Source organism: Cavia porcellus, unplaced genomic scaffold (assembly GCF_034190915.1).
Source record: "Cavia porcellus strain 051 isolate PalLab524CR breed Dunkin Hartley unplaced genomic scaffold, mCavPor4.1 scaffold_20, whole genome shotgun sequence".
In the NCBI taxonomy this organism is placed as follows: Eukaryota; Metazoa; Chordata; class Mammalia; order Rodentia; family Caviidae; genus Cavia; species Cavia porcellus.
In genome coordinates this window covers 10,973,847-10,994,962 of record NW_026947503.1, presented here as the reverse complement: position 1 = coordinate 10,994,962, position 21,116 = coordinate 10,973,847, and the positions used below count along the sequence as shown (strand labels likewise).

General features: G+C 35.0%; 1 protein-coding gene across 5 annotated transcripts in view; it reads left to right on the top strand.

The window, feature by feature from the left end:
• Positions 1 to 19,709, top strand: part of Socs6 (suppressor of cytokine signaling 6) — a 29,549-nt gene extending 9,840 nt beyond the window's left edge. For all 5 annotated transcript variants that reach the window (XM_063231466.1, XM_063231467.1, XM_063231468.1 and 2 more), the window contains one exon: positions 14,219 to 19,709. In XM_063231466.1, coding sequence (XP_063087536.1) covers positions 14,341 to 15,948 — 1,608 coding nt within the window. In that variant the 5' untranslated portion in view covers positions 14,219 to 14,340 and the 3' untranslated portion in view covers positions 15,949 to 19,709. The remainder of the gene's footprint in view (positions 1 to 14,218) is intronic.
• The last annotated feature ends 1,407 nt before the right edge of the window (positions 19,710 to 21,116 follow it).

The window sequence follows — 21,116 nt, the reverse complement described above, 5'->3', positions numbered from 1 at the left end:
CTTATTTGTCCAGGAGGTATCTGTTCCGGTTCTTTGAGCACCAGTGATAGTCAGAGAGAAGACTAATGCTGAAGTAAAAGGAGACAGCTAGGAAACTAGCAGGCTGTTGGCAGTAATGCAGGTGAGAGAGGATGGTAGCTTGGATGTAGGATAATGGTTAGAGGTGATTGTCTTGTGCTTATATTTTGAAGGTAGCTGAGTTTGGGATTTTGTGACATAAGAAAGGGGACAAGGATGATTCTAAATGTTCTGATCTAAGCAGTCAGAAGAGTAAAGCTGCCGTAAATAGAAGAGGGAGATCCTATACATAGAGCAAGTTTGGAGGAGAGGTAGAAAAAACCGACAATTCTACCATTGAACCACCATTGTGTGAGAATTTACTGTTGAACATGTTAAGTTTCACTCTCTAGGTTACACCTGGAAGTGTCTAAAAAGAATATGAATATAATTTGCCTTGAATGAAGAGAAAGAAAGCTGGGGATAGAAGGCACATGCATGCTATTTGGCACCAGAAAGTGAACTATGAAGGGCTTGAGTGCAGGTGGAGAAGAGCTGACCAAAACCTTGAGTTCTGGTGCTCCATCATTCAGAGGTTGGAGGAGACCAGCAAAGGAGCCTGAGCAGGAATGATCATGAGAGTAAGATGTTCTTGTAGCAAAGATGGAAGATTTTATTAAGAAAAAAAGGAGTGGTCAGAGGTATCAAGTGGAGCATCTAAGAAAAAGACAGAGTTGGAGAAGGCTTTGGTGTGGCTGAGGAGAACGCGAGTGGGAAGGGATTGTGGTGGCGTCTGAATCCACAGGCTTCTCCTTAGAGGGTTTGCTGCCAAGGTAGTTAGACAGGGACCATGGGTGGTGGGGAAACTAAGATAAGTTTGTTTTTACATAACGTTTTTAGGACTGATGCAATGGAGAGCAGTTGGTAGGAGATGAAGTAGTGAGTGAAGTGTGGGCTACCGTCGAAAGGGAGCACGCTGGAAGTGGACGTGGAAACAGGTGAGGTTAAGTGGGTAATTGTGGTGAGCACAAAGGTTTTTTATGGCAGTCCTTCCTTTTCTCAGTGCAGTAGGAAGCTGGGCCATCAGCTGAGATTGAAGATGTGGGAGGAAGCATTTACAGGTGTGAGAAAAGTTGAGTTGTGTGAAATGGTCCACAAAGGAGAGAGAGAGGGTCGGCCGAGGAAATGGAGTTTGATTTCCAGGCAGCATCAAGGATTCACCTGAACTTTATGGTTATGAGTATTAACTGCGACTGTGCCAGTCTGTTGTGTTTCTCCAGCGGTTTTCAGTTGTATGGATTAGGATAGTCACATTCAGCCAGTGCTGTGATGTTGCCAAGAGTGAGAAAGAGAGAGAACTGAATTATAGCCTATGTAAGGGATCGCTAAAGTGATTGACTGTGAGCTAAGCCAGAAGTCACTGAAAAGTTGGCGCGTTTATCATTCTTGCTAATCTTCCAGTATTTAAGGCCTGCCTCCCATATATACATACATCAATAAATAAAGTGTAATATGTGAGTTTTTGTGTTGTATATATGTATACCAGATTAGTAGAAAGGCTATTTTGCATGAAGTGAGAAGGACCAGTCTGTCTAGGTTTCACTGAAGCAGAAATGACGGCCTTGTGTCTTGATTTTTCATTTGGTGATAATGGTGTAACAAGGCTAAGGCTTACATTTTTCTCTTCCCGATGGATTTACCTTGCCCTTCCTTTTTAGAAAGCAATATTCATAATACACAAATTCACAGACTTTACTCATGTAAAAACTACACATAACTATAGAATATTTTGAAAACTATCAAAAACGACATTTATGCAGAGTTCCTACCATGTAGTTAACCGTTCTGTTCTACTTTCTGATCCAGTTTTCCTCCCTGTTTTCTACATAATTGCAGCAGCGCTTTAAATGTCATTTAGTTCCCTGTGTTTTTGCACTTAAAAAATGAGCAATATAAACTTTCCCTCTGTAATATTAATTTTAGTGGTTCCCTAAAATTCCATAGTGCTATGTGAAAAGATTTTGTTTACTGTTTTCATATTATTGGAAGTTTGGGTGTTTCTAATTTTTTAATAGACTTTTTTTTATAATACACAAAACATTATGCTTTGGCTTCATTTTATTTAATATATATATAGCATTATTGGTTAAAAGAATATATTGACTTTTAAGAGTTGCATATTGCAAAAATAATTTTTACACCTATGTATATGGATGCTTTTAAAGCAATAAATGCCATCATTTGAAAGTTTTTTGCTGATTTGACCTTTAAAAAATGATACTGTTGCTATTTTAATTGTATTCCTTTAAGTCTGATGAGAGCAGGAATTTTCCTAATAATTTACACAAAACCAACACCAAATTACTGAAGAATTTAAATCTGAAAAGCAAAACTTTCTTTTCTTTTTTTTTTTTTTTTAAACAGGAAATACAGGAAAAAGTATATTTCTGTGTCAGGAAATTTCTTAAAACAATAAAAGGGGCAAATAATAAAGGAAGACTGGTGAATTTTAAACTGAAAATGAGAAATTCTAGTTCCTTAAATACCACACACAAAAGCATAAGAACTTAAGGTACACTGTATGAGCTATGAAATAAAAGAAGGGGACAGAGAGAGAGAAGAAGATAATATCTATGTATGACCCAATGTGGAGTGATTTTCAGGGTTCAGAAATGTAGTAGCCCTGTCTTTAGGTTTTTTGTTTGTTTGTTTTATTTAGCTGTGCATTTTAAGTATGACTTTCCCATAACAGGGAAAAAAGAAAAATTGTTTAACAGCCAGTCCATTTGCATTTTCATCAACAATGAATCAAGTTTCCCGTTTCTCTGCATTCTTGCATTCACTCCATACTTTAATTATAGTGGGTGTGTAGTGATACCTTCTTGTGGCTTTAATCTTTTCTGATAGTAATATTAGGGACATTCTCTTAAGCTTATCGGCCTTTTTTATGTCTTTGGTAGAAGACCTAGTCTCACTCTAGTGCTCTCACTCTGTTTCTCATGCGGAGAACTGAGCCCAGGGCCTCCTGGGTTAGACATGAGGTCTACCCTGCCTCTCACTTGCTTTTAGAATCAGGTTGTTTTTAACATAAAAATCCTTTGTATAGAGAACACATTGTTTTTACAAATTGTTACCAGTTATAATATGTAGATATTTTCCCTAGTTTTGGCTTGTCTTTCTCTTGATATTTTGTTTTGAGAGATGCTAATGTTAATTTTTTAAATTTTTTTTTTTTTTTTGTCTTTTTCGTTTTTATCGGTACCAGGGATCGAACTCACGACTGCCTGCTTATAAGGCAGGCGCTTATGCCGCTGAGCTAAATCCCCAGCCCCTAATTTTTTAATTTTAAAGAGGTCTAGTTTGTTGGTGTAACATTGTGCTTTGGTATTGTAGTTGAGAATACTTTGCCCTAAGTGTCACAAAAGTTTTTTCTCTGAAGTTTTATAGTTTTAGCTTGAATATTTAGTTGTGTGATCAATTCTGAATTAACTCATATGGGATGTGAGAAAAGGATTTAAGGTTTTGTTTTTGTTACCTGTCCAGTTGTCTATTTAAAAAAATAGTTTCCTCATTAATTTGTCTTGACACTTGAAAATCAATTTATGGTGAATCTAGATTTACTTCTTTTTTTCCCATTCAATTGATGCATTCATTATACTTATAGCATCTATGTTACTTGCTATGCCAATAATACAGTGTCTGGGTTATTTTTATAGCTTTATGGTTACTTTGGAGGTTGCATAATATAATTTTGTTCTTTCAAAATTGCATTTTCTTATAAAGTTTAGAAGTGACATTTATACAAAGATGCAAGATTTTCATTGGGATTACATGGTTCTTTTTTTTTTTTTTTTTTTTTTTTTGTCTTTTTCCTTTTTAGGTACTGGGGATCGAACTCACGACTGCCTGCTTGCAAGGCAGGCGCTTATGCCGCTGAGCTAAGTCCCCAGCCCCTAAGGGATTACATGGTTCTTACAGATCAGTTTTGGGGAAATTGCCATACTGCCATTGAATCTTCCATTTTCATGAAGATGGGATGTCCAGTTATTTAGCACTTTGACTCAGAAATATTTTAGGTTTGAATGTGACACTTCACTTCTTTTGTTAAATTTCTTTCTGGGCAATTTTTTTTTTTGATGCTATTAATAGAATTGTTACCTTCCTTTTTATTCTGTTTACTGGCAGTTATATTGTTGTTAGGTACTGTGTAGGCTTCTAGTTTATGAGAGGAGGGGATGAAGGATGGAGGGAGGAAGGAAGAGAGATTTCCTTAGTTTTTTTTTTTTTTCTTTTTCTTTTTGTTTCATGTAAGGTTGTGTCAGCTTTTTATTTTTTTCTTTACAATTAGGTCAATTTTTTATTGGTTCAACTAGCATAAAAACCTTCAGTATAATGTTGCCTAGAGACTAGAGATGGACCGATGTTAAGACCTGAAAATCCTAACATAGTTACTAAAGAAAAAGTTTATTGATACCCATCCTAACCAAAAAAATATGGACAATGAGACTGAATAAAAAAAGACTAACCTTCATCTGGGTGTGGTGGGGAGTCCTTTAATGCCAACAGTTGGGAGGCTGAAGCAGGAAGATCGCTATGCTGAGGCCAGCCTAAACTACATAACAAGACCCTGTCTCAAAAAAAACAAAGTGTGCAGAGATGAAAAAGAATCAATTATGAAGATGGTAATCATGAGAGTTAGCATATCTATATTGATACCAGAAAAAACAGACTTTACGACAAAAAGTCATCCAGAGGCAGAAAGAATCAATTCCACATGAGAAGATGAGTACATGGTCTAGTTTTCCTCATCTCATTCTCAGTCTTAGGGGCATAGCATTCACTTCTCACTCTACCTGTGGCGTTAGTTACCTATAAATCTTTTATAGTCGCTCTTTATCAGTTTGAAAAGTTCCCTTCTGTTCTTAGTTTGTTGAAAGTAGCATGGGTGTTGTCTGTGGTCAAATACTATTCTATTGTTGTTAAGGTGATTATGTGTGTTTTTCTCCTTTTGTGTTATATTAGTTGGTTATTGAGATTGGACCAATCTAGGGTTGAATCCTGCCTAATCAGAGTTTGTAATGTTTTTTATGTGTTACTCATTTTGGTTTGCTAATTTCTTTTTGGGGGATCAGTGAAAGATAATTGATCTCTAGTGTTCTAATGATGTGTTTTGGCCTTGGTCTCAGGTTAATAATGGCCTCTGGATAATTTTCAAAGTATTTCTTCTCTATTATCTGAAAGAATTTGTGAAGGATTTTTTATTTTTTCCACTGTAATATTTACTGTGTTGTTCTTCTTGCTTTGGATTTAGTGTTTCATTTTCTCATTTCTTCAGGATGAAAACTTAACAATTTGAAACCTTTTCTGATAAAAGCAGTTAAAATTATACACCCCCCCCCCCCCAAAGCACTACTTCCCACAGCTACATCCTATAGAGTTGTGTATGCTTTTACTCTGTTCAAAATATTTTTCAACTTCATTTCTGGATTTTAGTATTTATTTAGCCCGTGAGTTATTTAGAAGTGTTTGCTTAATTTCCAAATATTTGTTTTCCCTGTTTTATTTTATTATTAATGGTAGTAGTAGTTTTTTGACTCAGGGCTAGCCTTGAACTCACTATGTAGCCCAGGTTGGCCTCCAATTTGAGATGAGCCTCTTTCCTTATTTAACCTTCCTTGTGTTGGGAATATAGGTGTGCACCATCATGCCCTGTTCTGTTTTATTTCTTTTAGTTAGCTATAAATATTGGTTTCATTATGGTCAGAAAATATATTTTGCATAATGTCAGTTAATCAGAGCTAAAACTTTCATTGATAGCATTCAAGTATTATATATCCTTGCTATTTTTCTCTGTACTTGTTTTCTCAATCACAGGCTGGGTATATCTCATTCAAAATACTTGGGACCCACAAGTGTTTCTGATTTTAGATTTTTTTAAATATTTGTATTATTCAAAAGGACCTAGGTATAAACACAGATTCATTTATGCTTCATGTTCACCTCATAGCTTGAAGATAATTTCATGCAGTATTTTCAGCATGCCTTCGTTTTGACTATGACCCAGCACATGAAGTCAAGTGTGGAATTGTCCACCTTTGGCTTGATGTTGGTGCTCAAGATGCTTTGGATTTTGTAGCATTTCGGGTTTCAGATTTTGGCATAAGGATTTCAGTGTTACTGAAATCTCTTATTATTGTTGGTTTCTCCTTTCAATTTGGTCAGCTATTACTGTACGTATTTGGGGATTTATATTAAATGCATATGCATTTATATACTGTATCTGCACAATGTTTTGATCTTTTCACTTTGAAATGGCTTTCTCCTTTGTCTTAAAGTCTGTTTTGTCTCATATTAATAGAGATATTCTAACTTTCATGTTTACTCTTTTCTATCCTTTTCAGGTGCTGTACATCTTTTTACATTGAGGAATCTCGTAGACACCACAGTCTGATCTGTACTTTCTGGTTAGGGCAGGCATCAGGCCTTATACCCTCTTATTCAACAGTCACATTGGCTGTCACTGTAAGGAAGCAGCTGTAGAAGATACCTAGTAAATTTGGCTTTATTCCAATAAAATTTTTATTTATGGACCCTGAAATTTGAATTTTCATATAGTTTTCATGTGTCGTAAAATATTATACTGTTTATTTATTTATTTTTGTACTGGGAATTGAACTCATGATCTTGTACTTGCCAAGCAGGCACTTAAGCTGGTGGGCTATATCCCTGGGTTACTGTTTAGTTTTTTAACCAGAGGTTAACTTAAAAATATTTTTAGCTCATGAACCATGCAAAAAGGATAATGGCTGATTTGGTGAGCTGTCTTTGGTAGTTTGCTGAAATAATGCTTTTAATCCTTTCACATTTAATATACTTACTGGTATGTTAGATTTCCATGTCATTTTGCTATTTTTAAAATTTTTGTTGTATTTGTTTCTGTGTACTGCATTCCTTTATGTAAAATACACATTTTTAGTGCACTAGTTCCTTTGCTGACTTATTTAAAAAATGATTTTATTGGTACATTTTAGATAGACATAATAATCTCATTCATTATAGAGAATTTGTACCTGTGTATGATATAACTTGATTGTTTTTTCTCTGTTGACTTTTTTAAACAATATTTTTACAGTAATTTTCTTTGTGATTGCTCCATGGATCACTGTCTTACCACAATAATGTTAATTCTGATAAAATGTAGAAACTTGGCTTTATCTCTCTCTCTGTTTCCTCCCATGCCTTTGTGCCATTTTCTTTGTATTACATCTATGTGTGTTATATATCGTAACCTTAATAATTGTTACTGATTTATACCATCTCATGTTTAAAGGAGAAGAAACGAGAAAAATCATATTTGTGATACTTTACATTAACCTATACATTCATCATTTCCAGTCACCTGCTACTTACTTTGAATTTGAAGCAGTTCCTTTATGGTGAAACAGACCCACTGCTGTCATTTTTATTCAGCCTCTTTCCTGCATAGGAATGTCATGTGAATTTTTTCTAGTTTACTGTTTGAGGTAAATGTACATTTTTAGTGCAGTTTTAATGCACTCTGACTTCCAAGTGGGTGGTAGTTACAGCAGCAGTGATGGGAACCTCCCCTCCTGCCTCCCAGTCTCAGAAGTCTTCAAATGATGCAGGGTGCTAAGCATGTTTCTACTGCAAATGACTGTATTTTACAGTGTGTACTAGAGTTTAAAATCCTCAAGGTTAATGCCTTAATCCTTTACTCCCGTGTTTTAACTGTTGCTTGAAGCTAAGTCTTCAGACTTTCTCAGGAAGTGCAGTGCTTCATCAGTCTCAAGGCAAAGATGGGACTTGGAGTGATTAAAATAAGGAAGAGAAGGAGGCAAACAAATGGGCGTAAGTGAAGGAAATACGTGGAACTCAGAGAAGATGAAAAGGCCTGCTGTATAGTGAGGACTCAGGAGTGCTGAGGTGTCAAGGTTAGGGTTTGGCTGGGTACAGTGTTTATTCCTGATGGCTGCAGGGAACCGAGCTGATGAAGAGTTCTCAGCTGGGGTTGAAGAGCTAAGCAAAGAGGTAAAATGAGTGTGAGGTATATAGAAAGAGGAAAGGAGTGAAGATGAAGTCTTTGCTTAATGGAAGTGAAGACTGGGAAGAATTGGGAAAAGTTAGGGAAGTTGTATGGGAGATGAATACCTTTAATCCTGGGGGCCTCAGATTCCTGCTTTTCACGATACCAGTTGGCTAATACACACGGACACATTGCTTTACCTTGACTGCTTTTATTTCAAAGATGTGGGGTAGGGTGGGGTATTAGTAACACTGCACTTACTGGTTATAGAGAGGTCTACTAGGAAAAGAAAAGTCAACTGGGTTTCCTGATCACTTTTCCTGTTCTTTAGAATGTGTAGTCACTGTCGTTTGTATATCCTTTGAGTCTTTAAATGTACATATTGAAGCATAATAATATACAAAGAAATAATCTTTGCCTTTATTTTATATCTTGCTCCCCCCTAAATTTTGTACCTTGAACATTACTGTCACATTGATTATAATTTACTTAACTAGTACATAGATTTTTGAAGTGAATTGTTATTTCCTGAAATTTACATTAATTTATTCCAGAACAAATTATACATCACAAGTCTGTAGTGAATTAATGAGCTGCAGAATCCGTTGATCAGTCATGTGAGTTTAGGAGAGGTTAGCCTGCCTGAGCCTCAGTTTCTCCATTTATACAGTGATATAACTATATACCGCTGCATACCAACTATATACCATGGACTGACCTAAGTTACTCTCTGAGGTCATACAAAACTACCAAGTAGAGGGCTGAGATATAGCTCAGTGGCACAGCGCCTGCCTGGTAAATGTGAGATCCTGAGTTCAGTTCCTGGTACGAGAAAACCAAACCAAAACAAACAAAAAAAAACTATCAAGTGGACCTGGAATATCTATAAACTTACATAGACTGGTTCCCACTATTGTCCTGGTTGACATACAGAACCAAATTACAGGTTTATGAGGATTAATGAGACTGTATTCAGAAGGCTGTCACATGTTAGACAGATATGTAGTATATACTTAACAGTAGTAAGTAATCAAGTACTACGTTTTTTAAAAATTAAAGCTAGCGGGAACATTTTTGTCCAAATGCCTGTATTTTTGATATCCAAAACACAAATCCCTAATACTATAGTTACTTGGTTAAAGAATATGTTAATTTAAAATTTTGATTAAATATTTTCAAATAATCTAACTTGCATTGATTTACACTTCAGCCTTTAGAATAGGAAGTGCCCAGTTTGGGATAGCCTTTCCAGTGATATGTTACTGGTTTTAACCTTTTCAGACTCATAGGTGAAGATGTTAACTTATTTTGTTTTGATTGTTTATTTTAGTGAGTTTTAAAAATTGAGATACTCAAATGAAATTAACTTCGTAGTATATAGTTCATTGAATTTTGACAAATGTATTCGGTTGTGTAACCATCTCCACAATTACAGTACAGAACAGTTTCTATCACCCCCAAATTCCTTAAATTTCTTTGTGGTGAAAGGAGAATGTTTTAGGGCATTGGTTGGCCAGTTGAATTGTTAAACTTTTTTTGCTTGTCTAGTTTCCTTTTTGCCTGCTTTTTTGCTTTTCTTCTTTCATTATTCTCTTTGTGTGAAGTGCTTGTGTGTTTTGACTATTTGCTTCTAAGATTTTTGTCTTTCTCCCTGATTTCTAACAGCACATTCTATGTTTTAGAACTTAATCCTTTGCCATATATGTTTGCTGTCTTTTTAATTTCATTTTGACTTGGTGACAGAAAGATGTAGATTTTGTGCAGTTAGATTATTCATCTTTTTTCCCTTATGGAATCAAGGTTTTATGATATACGTTTAAGTCTATTTCACTCTTCTGAGGAGTATTTAAAGTTTTTCATTTTATATTTTCTTATTTCATCTTTTTGAAGCTATTCTATATAAGATTTAGTCTCCTTTTTTTTCCAATTACAGACTTATTAGTGAACTTTACATTTAAATGCTTTTCTCCTGTGCTCTGAAATTGTGTAGTATAATAGGGCTTTTATGTCTCTTAACTGGACACCTTTTTTCCCCTTGGAAAGAAAGAGTGCCCTCCCTCTTTCTTTCTTGCTATAGGCCTCTTGGATCGCTACATTTTCTGATGCAAATTTTAACAGTATGTATTTTGGTATAAAATTATCCTTTTAGTCTGAGTTTTTGAAGTATTCTTACATATTTTTCTCATAAATCTATAATTATTGCTCCCTTCATTTTTTTAATTTGGTATAAATATGTTTTTCTTCCTTGATTATTTGAGTAGTAGTTTACTAGTAGAGTTTTCTGTTGTTCAAAAAACTTAATTCGTAACATTTAAAACTCATATTTCATTTTCTCATTTATTGTTCTTGTATTTATAAACTGGTTTATTTTTAGTTTCTTACTGTTTAGTTTTCTAAATGTTTAAAGCTTTGACTTTCTGTGAGCCTAGTTTTAGTGTCTTTGTAGAACCACATAGAATTTTTGTTACTGTATGTTTATAAATAGTGTACGATTTTTGTTCCTTTTTTGACTCAAGAATTAAGGAGGGTTAGTGATTAACTGTTTTATTGCATTATGATGAAATAATGATGTATTTGATTTTTAACTTAAGGTTTTGTGGTCTGATATATTGTCATATTTAGTATCTATTCTTGTGTCCTGGTTACCCCCTTCCCCTCTCATCCTGGAGAATCAAAACATCCCATCCCTTTTTACTTTGAAATAGAGTCTTGCTAAGTTGCCCAGTCTGGCCTCAAACTTGCCTTTTTCACTGTATTGTCAAAATTCACTGACGGTGTAAAAGTACAAATGGGTAAAATCAGCGGCTCCTTCTGCTGAATTGAGGCAGTGGCATCCACCTGTAATGGCAGTGAAGTGTAGTGACAGTAGGGAATCGTCACATTGTTCTTTACTGCACACAGTTTGATAAAAAAGAAAATTCTAGTTGTACATTTTAATACAATTTACTCATTATATATGCCTTTGATAAATCATATTGATAAATCAATAAACTCACTAATTTTTGAAAATCTTCATGTAGGGTACACGTATTTTTGGAATCCTTACCTTGAAATTGTTTAAAAGCTCTTCTCATTGCCTATTAAAGAAGAAAAACTATCTTGAGGGGAAATGCATGTTGTCGTTGTTTGAGTTGCTGACTGCACTTTTCTATACTTGGACAGTTACTATCCACAGTGTAATTGTTCAACTTAGTTTCATTAGTTTCTCATAAATGATCACAGTGAGGCTGTCCTTTCAATGAAAACAGCTGACAGTATTGTTGTCAGAGACACAGTTCAAACTTTCAAGCAAAAACTAGTTTTGGAAAACTTACATTATCTGCTGTTGCTACTTTCCAGTAGCTAGGATTTTTTTAAAAATTTGAATTTTTAAAAATTGTTTTTATTCCCTTAGGGATTTTTTAATGAGATGGTAGTAATGCATACTCACAAGTGTGATTTTTCTTTTCTTTCTTTCTTTTTTTTTTTTTTGATGTTGTAGGTATCTTGATACACAGTGTTGCAAATCAGCTTACATACATAAAAGAGTGGCTCAAAATCCAGAATGTACCCATGGAATTGAATGTGATAGACTTAAAAAACAAAATCATTCCAAGGTTTTAGATTTTGCAGTGCAGTGTAACTTTTAAGAAACTATAACTTACTGAGTTTCTGATGGCATCAAAAGAAAATACTCACTATGATGTAAAAAAATTATTTTAATAATTTGAATAATGAAATGTATTCCTACTTTTTCCAACGGTATCTCTGTAGCTGGCTGTATTTCTTCTTTATACTTGAACTAATGCAAAATATTGTAGGAGATTTAATACAGACGCAGATAAAAGACCAGCTGTCTTCTCAGAGACAGAAGAGGTTTTCAGTAATGTAAAATGTCTCCAGTTCTGTCATTGGTTAGGAAATTATAGATGTTTTTCATGAAAGTGGTATTTATGTTAATATATAATGAGTGAATTGTTGTATTAAAATGCATTAATTAAATATTTTTAACTCTTAATTTCTAGTAGGATAAAATTTAATAAATGCAATCCATAAAATAGTTTTCTGTAGTATTAAAACTTTTTGTGGGCTTCAATAAATTTTAGAGAGTAAAGGTATTCTGAGACCAGAAAGGCTGAGACTCAGACTTTAGGCAGAGTGTTGGTATAGGGACAGAATGTGAGTTTTGCATTGAATAACCAGGTTCCAATTCTGTGTCTCTTATCTCCTAGTATCAAATTATTACCTTCACTGAGCAAATCTTAATCCTCCTGAGATGCCAGGTTCCTCATTTGTAAAATGGTGATAATAAAGTTATTTTATTCATTGAAGTTAAGGGATGGTTTGACCTTTTTGCTTTGGGTGTAATGACTAATAAGACATAACTACTAGAAATCATTGCTTGAAAAAGGGGTTTTGACATTATTTGCAAATATTATTTTCTGCATATTTTGTCCAATACTTTTTCCCCTTGAACCATTACATACAGTTTTCAAGTATTTGTGTAAACTTAAAGTTTTACAATTAGAAAGGCAGTAAAACTAATTCAGAACATTTACTTAGGCTTAAGACAGATGGTAATCCTATAAAAAGATGTCATATATTTTTGGAAGTAGAAACAGAAAAACAGATACTCTTAAAAATCCCACGATGATCTTTGCTCAGAAAATGTAGGAAAGAGGTAAAAGATCATGGCCTAATAAAATTTTATGGTTTCTAATGTCTAGTATTGAATTTGTTTAATATTAGTATTGAGTTGCATATTAGATTGGAAGTTGGAAAAGGAATAATTTTCTGATACATAACTGCTAACTACCTTTCCTGTGATTATCCGTCTTTGGTTTTCCATGTTATGTATTTGATAATGGGAAATAGAATCACTTGAACCCCAAATTAAATGGGGTTGATCTAAATGTGAATACTTACCATCTCAGAATCAATTGATTCTGCTATTAGAGAAGTTATGTACATCATCCTTGGAATTCTTAATGAGTTACCTTCATATTCACCTTAACATCTAAGAGTAGCTGGTGCTCCAAATATTTTACTTTTTATAACTTTTTCAAAAACATACTTGACAGTAAGAGTGTTTTAAAATTACTTTTTAAAAAAATGGAATTGATATGCCTAGTCCCCTAATTAGTTTCTGAGTGGTTTGTAGTATTTTTTGCAGAATCTCTACCTACTACCCACCAGCCAAATGTTCTCAGTAACAAAAAGTGAACATCTGCCAGATTTCTCTATTCTGTCAACTCCCACCTTATGTTTCTAGTGGTTTTACATTACAGTTTATCCATTCATAAATCTGCTTCTACTGGATCAGGAGATTAGAAATATGTTATTAGTCTACAATATTCCCACACAGTGCTATTACGCTTGTAGTGGGGTAAATGCAGGGTGAATAAATGACTGTGATTAAAAAACTATAGTCTTCTGCGGAGTAGCACTTAAGCTACTAGGTGAAGAGATTCAACCTGCAGCTATTCTCATGGCAGTGAATGTAGGATGGTGAATGAGTCTGTTCTCAGGAAACTCCAGAGTATGAAGAAACATTTCTAGATAACACAGATTATAGAATTATTTTTTATTTTTAATATGTTTAAGTGTTTAAAATATATAATTGAAGAAAAGGCTTGGCTCCTCTCCCAGTTCTGTGTGTTGCCTTTGTTGAGTGTTTTGCTGGTATAGACTGGTGAATGGACAGGGAGGCAGGAAGAAGGAGTAGTCAGAATTGTCGCTGAGCATGGAGCTTTGTAGAATTAGAAAAGATACGAGCACTGGCCCATACGGTAAGAATAAAATAAAAAAACCAAGTTGCAAAAAAGCAAGGAAGGTAGACAAAGGGTTTGGGGTTTTTTGTTTGTTTGTTTGTTTTTTGCTAGCAGGAGTTGAACTCAGGACCTTGTGTTGGCCAGACAGTGCTGCTGAATTGTATTCCGGCAAAAGGCCTGTTTTCAGATAGCATCAAATACTTAACTGAATGCCTGTTATGTAGTAGATAGTGTTCTATTCTGCAGGAAATAAAGTAAAAATAAAATCCCTGTTCTAGAGCCTACTCTCTTAAGAAAACTCTTGCATTCTTGTTCAGAAATTAAAGGATTGAACTGAGTAAAATAAAACTTTGGTGGAAAGTTGAACTTGAAAAATAGTATCTCCTTTTATAGATACTTAAATGTGTTTTGTTTTATTTTGTTTTAGAAAATGGCTCCAAAAGTTAAATGAAGCTGAAAAAGCCACGTAGATGCAGCATTGAAGCCTCTCCAGATGTTTGGGGATAATATTCCAGAAAGAAATTGGTCTTTGTAGATTAACTAGTCATAATGAAGAAAATTAGTCTGAAAACCTTCCGGAAATCTTTTAACTTGAACAAAAGTAAAGAAGAAACTGATTTCATGGTAGTACAACCACCATCAATAGCCAGTGACTTTGGAAAAGATGAGGCCTTGTTTGGTAGCTGCTATGGTAAAGATATCGCCAGCTGTGACATCAACAGTGAAGATGAAAAAGGTGGAAAAAACAGATCAAAAAGTGAGAGCCTTATGGGTACACTAAAAAGGCGACTTTCTTCTAAGCAGAAGCCAAAGGGCAAGGGCAGCACACCGTCAGGAAGCTGTGCTGACGAAGACACCTTCTCCTCCTCCTCAGCCCCCATCGTCTTCAAAGATGTGCGAGCGCAGAGGCCCATCAGGTCCACTTCCCTCCGCAGTCATCACTACAGCCCCACACCCTGGCCTCTCCGGCCCACAAACTCCGAGGAGACTTGCATCAAAATGGAGGTGAGAGTCAAAGCCTTGGTTCACTCTTCCAGCCCGAGCCCTGCATTGAATGGTGTTCGAAAGGATTTTCATGATCTTCAGTCTGAAACTGTATGCCAAGAGCAAAATAATTCTCTTAAGAGTTCTGATTCTCCCAATGGAGACTTGCATCTCCACCTGGATGAACATGTGCCTGTAGTTATTGGACTTATGCCTCAGGACTACATTCAGTATACCGTGCCTTTAGACGAGGGGATGTATCCTTTGGAAGGATCGCGTAGCTATTGTCTGGACAGTTCTTCACCCATGGAGGTCTCTGCAGTGACTCCTCAGGTGGGAGGGAGCTCTTTTGCTGAAGATGAGAATCAGGTAGACCAGGATCTAGTCGTTGCCCCAGAGATCTTTGTGGATCAGTCTGTGAATGGTTTGTTGATTGGCACCACCGGAGTCATGTTGCAGAGCCCCAGAGCGAGTCATGATGATGTCCCTCCACTTTCACCTTTGCTACCTCCAATCCAGAATAATCAAATCCAAAGGAACTTCAGCGGACTCACTGGCACAGATGCCCATGTGGCTGAAAGTATGCGTTGTCATTTGAATTTTGATCCTAACTCTGCTCCTGGTGTTGCAAGAGTTTATGACTCTGTACAAAGTAGCGGTCCCATGGTTGTGACAAGCCTTACAGAGGAGCTGAAGAAACTTGCTAAACAAGGATGGTACTGGGGGCCCATCACACGCTGGGAGGCAGAAGGGAAGCTAGCAAATGTGCCAGATGGTTCTTTCCTTGTTCGGGATAGTTCTGATGACCGTTACCTTTTAAGCTTGAGCTTTCGTTCCCATGGTAAAACACTTCACACTAGAATCGAGCACTCAAATGGTAGATTTAGCTTTTATGAACAACCAGATGTGGAAGGACATACATCTATAGTTGATCTAATTGAGCATTCAATCAGGGACTCTGAAAATGGAGCTTTTTGTTATTCAAGGTCTCGATTGCCTGGATCTGCAACTTACCCTGTCAGATTGACCAATCCAGTGTCTCGATTCATGCAGGTGCGCTCTTTGCAGTACCTGTGTCGTTTTGTTATACGTCAGTATACCAGAATAGACTTAATTCAGAAACTGCCTTTGCCGAACAAAATGAAGGATTATTTACAGGAGAAGCACTACTGAAAGATTGAGAACCTTGCATCTTGCACTTTGGGAAAAAAAAAAAAGAAAGAAATTGAAATACAGTTTACAAACTTTCATTGCCGTCAAAATACTTTGCTGCCATAACTATTTTAGTTCTGTGTGTAACAGTCACCAGTTTTTTAGGGGTGGGGAAGTGTCTGCGAGTTGTCTTGGGTCTATTTTGGTTCTTTCAAAAGGGATATCTTGAGGTTCTAGAAGTGTGAATTATCTTTCATTAATGTGCAGATTAATCATAATGTGAATGATCAAATTCTTATTGCCCCCCCCAGTCCTTTGCTGCTATCCACTGTGATTTTTATGCATTAAAAGCACATTTCATGTGTATTCAACCCTAAGTGAAGTTGAATGAAGCTTATAGAATGAAAATTGCTTTGTCTTTTTAAGTGACTCATTTTGAGAAGATAATGTTGAATAAACGTGTAATAAAACAATTTACATATACATTGAAAATGATTTTTTAAATTTCATCTTTAAAAAGATTTTGATTTATGAATTGACATAATCTTGGTTAATGGAATGCAAATTTGCAACATATCTTTTACAACACTTTTCTAAATTATTTTTAAGGTAGTGCTATTTTTTTTTGTTGTTGTGAAAACCTGAATTTTTCTGTTGCCTTCATTTTCATCTTGTGGTTTGTGTATTTTAATAAATGGCCTTACATTAAAAAATTGTAATATAAACCACCAGTTTAGAAATTGTTGCCTTTTCTGTCATTAAACTCGGGTACAAATTGGCATAAAGACCTGTGGAACTAGACCTATCACTATCACTACAGAAATATCTGATGATCATGGTTTCCTGAGATAGGGCTTTTGTGTTGTGTGTACTTTCTTTTGGTTAAATGTTTTATCTGCAGTTTCTTTAGTCAACATTTTGGGGTGAACCTGATTGTACAACTAATTTTTATAAATGACTGGATTCTTTTATAACATTAAAATTTTAGGTCGATTTGAATGTATAAAAGATTGTTTTAAAGTTGGATTTAATTTTTTTTTTAATGTAGTTAGTATTGTGCTAGATTTGTACACTTCTTGATAAAAAAACAACCCTTAATGAGTTTAGCTGAAAAATTCTGGGAATTGTGCAGCATCATGTCAGAAAAATACTAAGCCCACATCAGATATATGGAAATTTTGTTTCCTGTGAGATATAAGAACAGGGTTTTTGTTTTTAAGTTAGCTGCATTTTAAGAAATTTGACATCTCTGGTGTTTTACCCCCTAGATTCATCATTGAGATGTTATATCTAATAATCTTTAAATGCAGAACATTCGTTTATTTCACAGTTACGTAGTGTAGTATCTTAGGATTGTTCTGTTCAGAAAATGTTTCCAGCTACACAAGTTTTAAAGGACAATAATTCCATCCTAGATGAACATGTAATTTGTGATGTTTCTTCCTTTGTCAAAATGTTTCTTCCTTTGTCCTTTTATCCCTCCTTATTTTTAAAGAAATTAAATGTTTTCCCCTTCTTAAAAATCAGGGTGGAAGTATTCGGTCAAAATTACTGGCTTTTATCTTACAAACATATCTGTGTTCTCAGTTTTTTTCTGTATTTGCTTTTTAGGATCAGAACTGAGATGTTGCCAAGAAAAGGCACAATGCCATAATATCACAGTGTTATGATATTTTGACCTATAAGGGGAAAGGGACTTAATTTTGGTGGGATGTTGACTGTGTCTTGTTATAAAGTCTACTTTTTCATTTTGTGATGTTTTCACCTAATGAGGTAAAATAGAGTATACTATAATAATATAATTTAAGTGTTCACTATAAGCTATTTGGATTAAGAACTATTGCAGAGTTGTAAGCTTGTTATCAAATTAATGCAAGACATTTAATTTTTTTTGCAAAACTATTTATTTTTAAGCAATTTAAAATATGTGTAGGGTGAGTGGAATGTCCCTATGCATCTGTGTGAGATGGCAGGTGTTGTCACAGAGTTTCTGTGTAGTAACGGTAAATGTCAGGCTAGTGTCTCTGCATATCCTCCTGGGAGTGACTGCTGCACAGTCTCTGGACTGCCTCCACCTGTCTCACATGGGTGCAACTTGGTCCCTGCATTTTCCCATGATAGCATACATTTAAGATCTACCCATTTAATTCCAAGATTATTCTTACTTTCATCTGTGAGTTTTAAAATACAGTTTTAAAGACTGTATTTTCTATTTTTTGAATGGCAAGTGCTGATACCGTTCTAATTTATAAAGCAAATCTTTGATGTGCTTGTCCATATTCATAATATAAAATATCTTAGTGTGCCCTTTTCTAATCCAATTATTAGGTTCTGATGATATTTGCCAAAAAGTAAATTGACAAATAGATATGTCCAAAATTTTCTGAGTTTGTGTAGAGAGGCAGACAACTGACAGTAAGTACATCAGAATGTGAAAGATTGGCTTTATGTGATACATCGACAGCCTGGTAAAGTACGGAAATGGAGAAGAATCATCCTGTAGCTTTGCTAGATGCAATTTGGTTAAATTTTGGATTTTGTTGAAAGGTAACTTAGATGATATGAACAGAATCTGTAAGTGATTCTTAAATACATACTTTTAAAAAGCTGAGTTTAAGGAAAAATCGGGAAAGCTGTATCTGTTTGCCACAATAAATGAATCTGGTTTTTTTTAAATCAGATACTTCATCAAAATAATGATGGAGGCTGGAAGCTATTTTGAGGTTTATTAGGACACTATTTATGCATTTTCTTAATTCATAAGAAAGCTGTAGAAAGTACTTGAAAAATACCTTACTCTTCTCCTTGGTGCAATAACCTCTAAAAATTTAGAAGATCACGTATTTTATCACAGGAAACGATCATAGAACTAAAAATAGTTTTAAGGAAACCAGCTACACAGGACAACCCTCTTGCTATTGAAGAAAATCTTGTGCCAAAAGGCTAAATCATTGGCATGTAGGAAAAAAACACAAAGTAGACATTATGTTTTCTGAGCCAGTAATGTTGAAACAAGATGAAAGTCACTAAAAATCTTAAATAGATTTATGCAAGTCTCTGCTAGTGCTGTAAGTCTATCTTTTTAACAGTGCTTTCAGGAATGCCAATTTTGATTACCTTCTCATTGTACATGAAGTAATTGCTTTATGACTTATTCAAAATAATACATTTTGATTTAAACTTTAATTGCTTTTCATTGACAATGAAGTATTAATTTGAAAATGAAATTACACTACCAGCAATAGATAATTTTGTTGAATACTCTAGTAAGGAACAAAAGCCAGTTCCATAAATAACTAAAATTCTAAAGGTATTGGTACGTTAGTAATCACAAATTTGGTTTCTTTTAATACTTTTTTAATTCTATAAAGAGGTTTTTTATAAACATCCTTTTTATTGATGAGTCATAACATGGCAAAAGTATGTAGTTGCTGTTTCTGAAAACTGATCGAAACTCTACACTCAGAGGTGGTAGGAAATTCTTACAGAATTTTGTAATAGTATATATGTTGGGTTATAGAAATTTCATAGTTGTTGGAGTGCCATGAAATTAATACTTGCAATCCAGATTGCTGTAGTTTACACTTTTTCTGTATGTTTCAAATCAGGTGTGTACCATTTGTACTGAGAACACCACAGAATGAACTATCCAAAGTCCATTGATTTTAATATGTGTTGGTTTGTAAACAAATTATAGTAATTTCTTGCACATTTTGGGGAAATTATATAAGAATTTATCTGCTTCTAGATACAATGTGTAAATAAAAATTTCATTCACAAGATCTGCCTTGTAGTCTACTTGATATTCTCATAGTAAAGTATCTGGTTAACAAGGTAGTTTCTGGATGTCTCATGAACTGGGCAGATACTGGAGAGTGGGAATCAATGTATTTTAGTAAAAAGAGAAAAAATCATGTCCCTAAAGGAAGAATCAGACAAATTAAGAGTCAGCCAATGGTGGTAATATACCAAAGCTTTCAACATAAAGGGTGGGGAATTGGGAATATCTTGATAAACAAAACACTGAATTGAAACTAAACAGTGATAAAACCTTACTAAAAGATGTTTAGAGTAAATGATAAGATGTTTGGATCCTGACTTTTAGAAAACATCCCATTACTTAGTAATGTTTCATAGAAATAGAGCAAGTCAAATTTAAGTGTGTTTTTGTAGCTGTTTAGAAAGTTTCATGGGAAGATTTCTTATATCTACTGAATTCCATGCTTTTAAAGTTCTTGAGTATCATTTTGGATTAACATTTGCTTTGAAATTTTGTCCCATTTTTAAATACTTAAAAAATGAGTATTTCAAAGATAATTTTTAACCTATGTTGTCCAGAGTATGTTGCAGATTTTGACTTATTGATAGAATCTGAATATTGTGGAACTCTAGCCATGTTTTTCAGAACCGGTGCAGTTGGCAACATTGCTATTAATGTCATATTGGAATTGCTGGTGATGGTGCTGTGAGACAAATAGTCATGCTTTAGGAACTGGGGAAAAGACTGGACTTTTAAGCTGTGGGCAGTTTAATGTCCATGATGTTTATTTTCTTCAAAATAAAATACATGAATTATTGTAAGAAGACAGCAGTATAGCACCCCTCATAATTTCCAGGTCATTATTTGATAATTAAGACTCCCCCATGAAGTTAGAATGATTTGCCAAAATTGTACCTGTATCATAATTGTCATCAAATCCCAAGATGTGACCAAATAATACATATTTGGGTGCTACAGATTAGCAAATAATAGTGATTCGTTGAATGCTGTTGTGGGTTGCTGAGAAAAGAATACCTGACTGAAAGTTAAAGGAGGAGAGTTTATTTGGCTCAGAGTTTGTAGAAGTTTCAGGCTTGTGACTAGCTTTGAAGCAGGGTAGCATGGTGGAGTTGGCCGCACAGAGGAGAAATAGTTCATGGCAGACAGAGGTCAGCAAGGTAACCGGCTAGAAGCAACAAGGAGCGACTGTCTCATGGCTTATCTAACCCACCTGCCCATAGGGCAGGCAGCACACAACACTCAGGGTGGGGCGCCCTTAATCCTGCCTAGAACTGTGTCAGACCAATCAGTGGGCTAATTTAGTATCACACAGTCTTGATTGCAGCATTACACACTCCAGATACAGCCACCCGCCCCAGAAAGACCCACGTGTGACTGCATGAAACTGAGAGGACATCTAGACACAAAC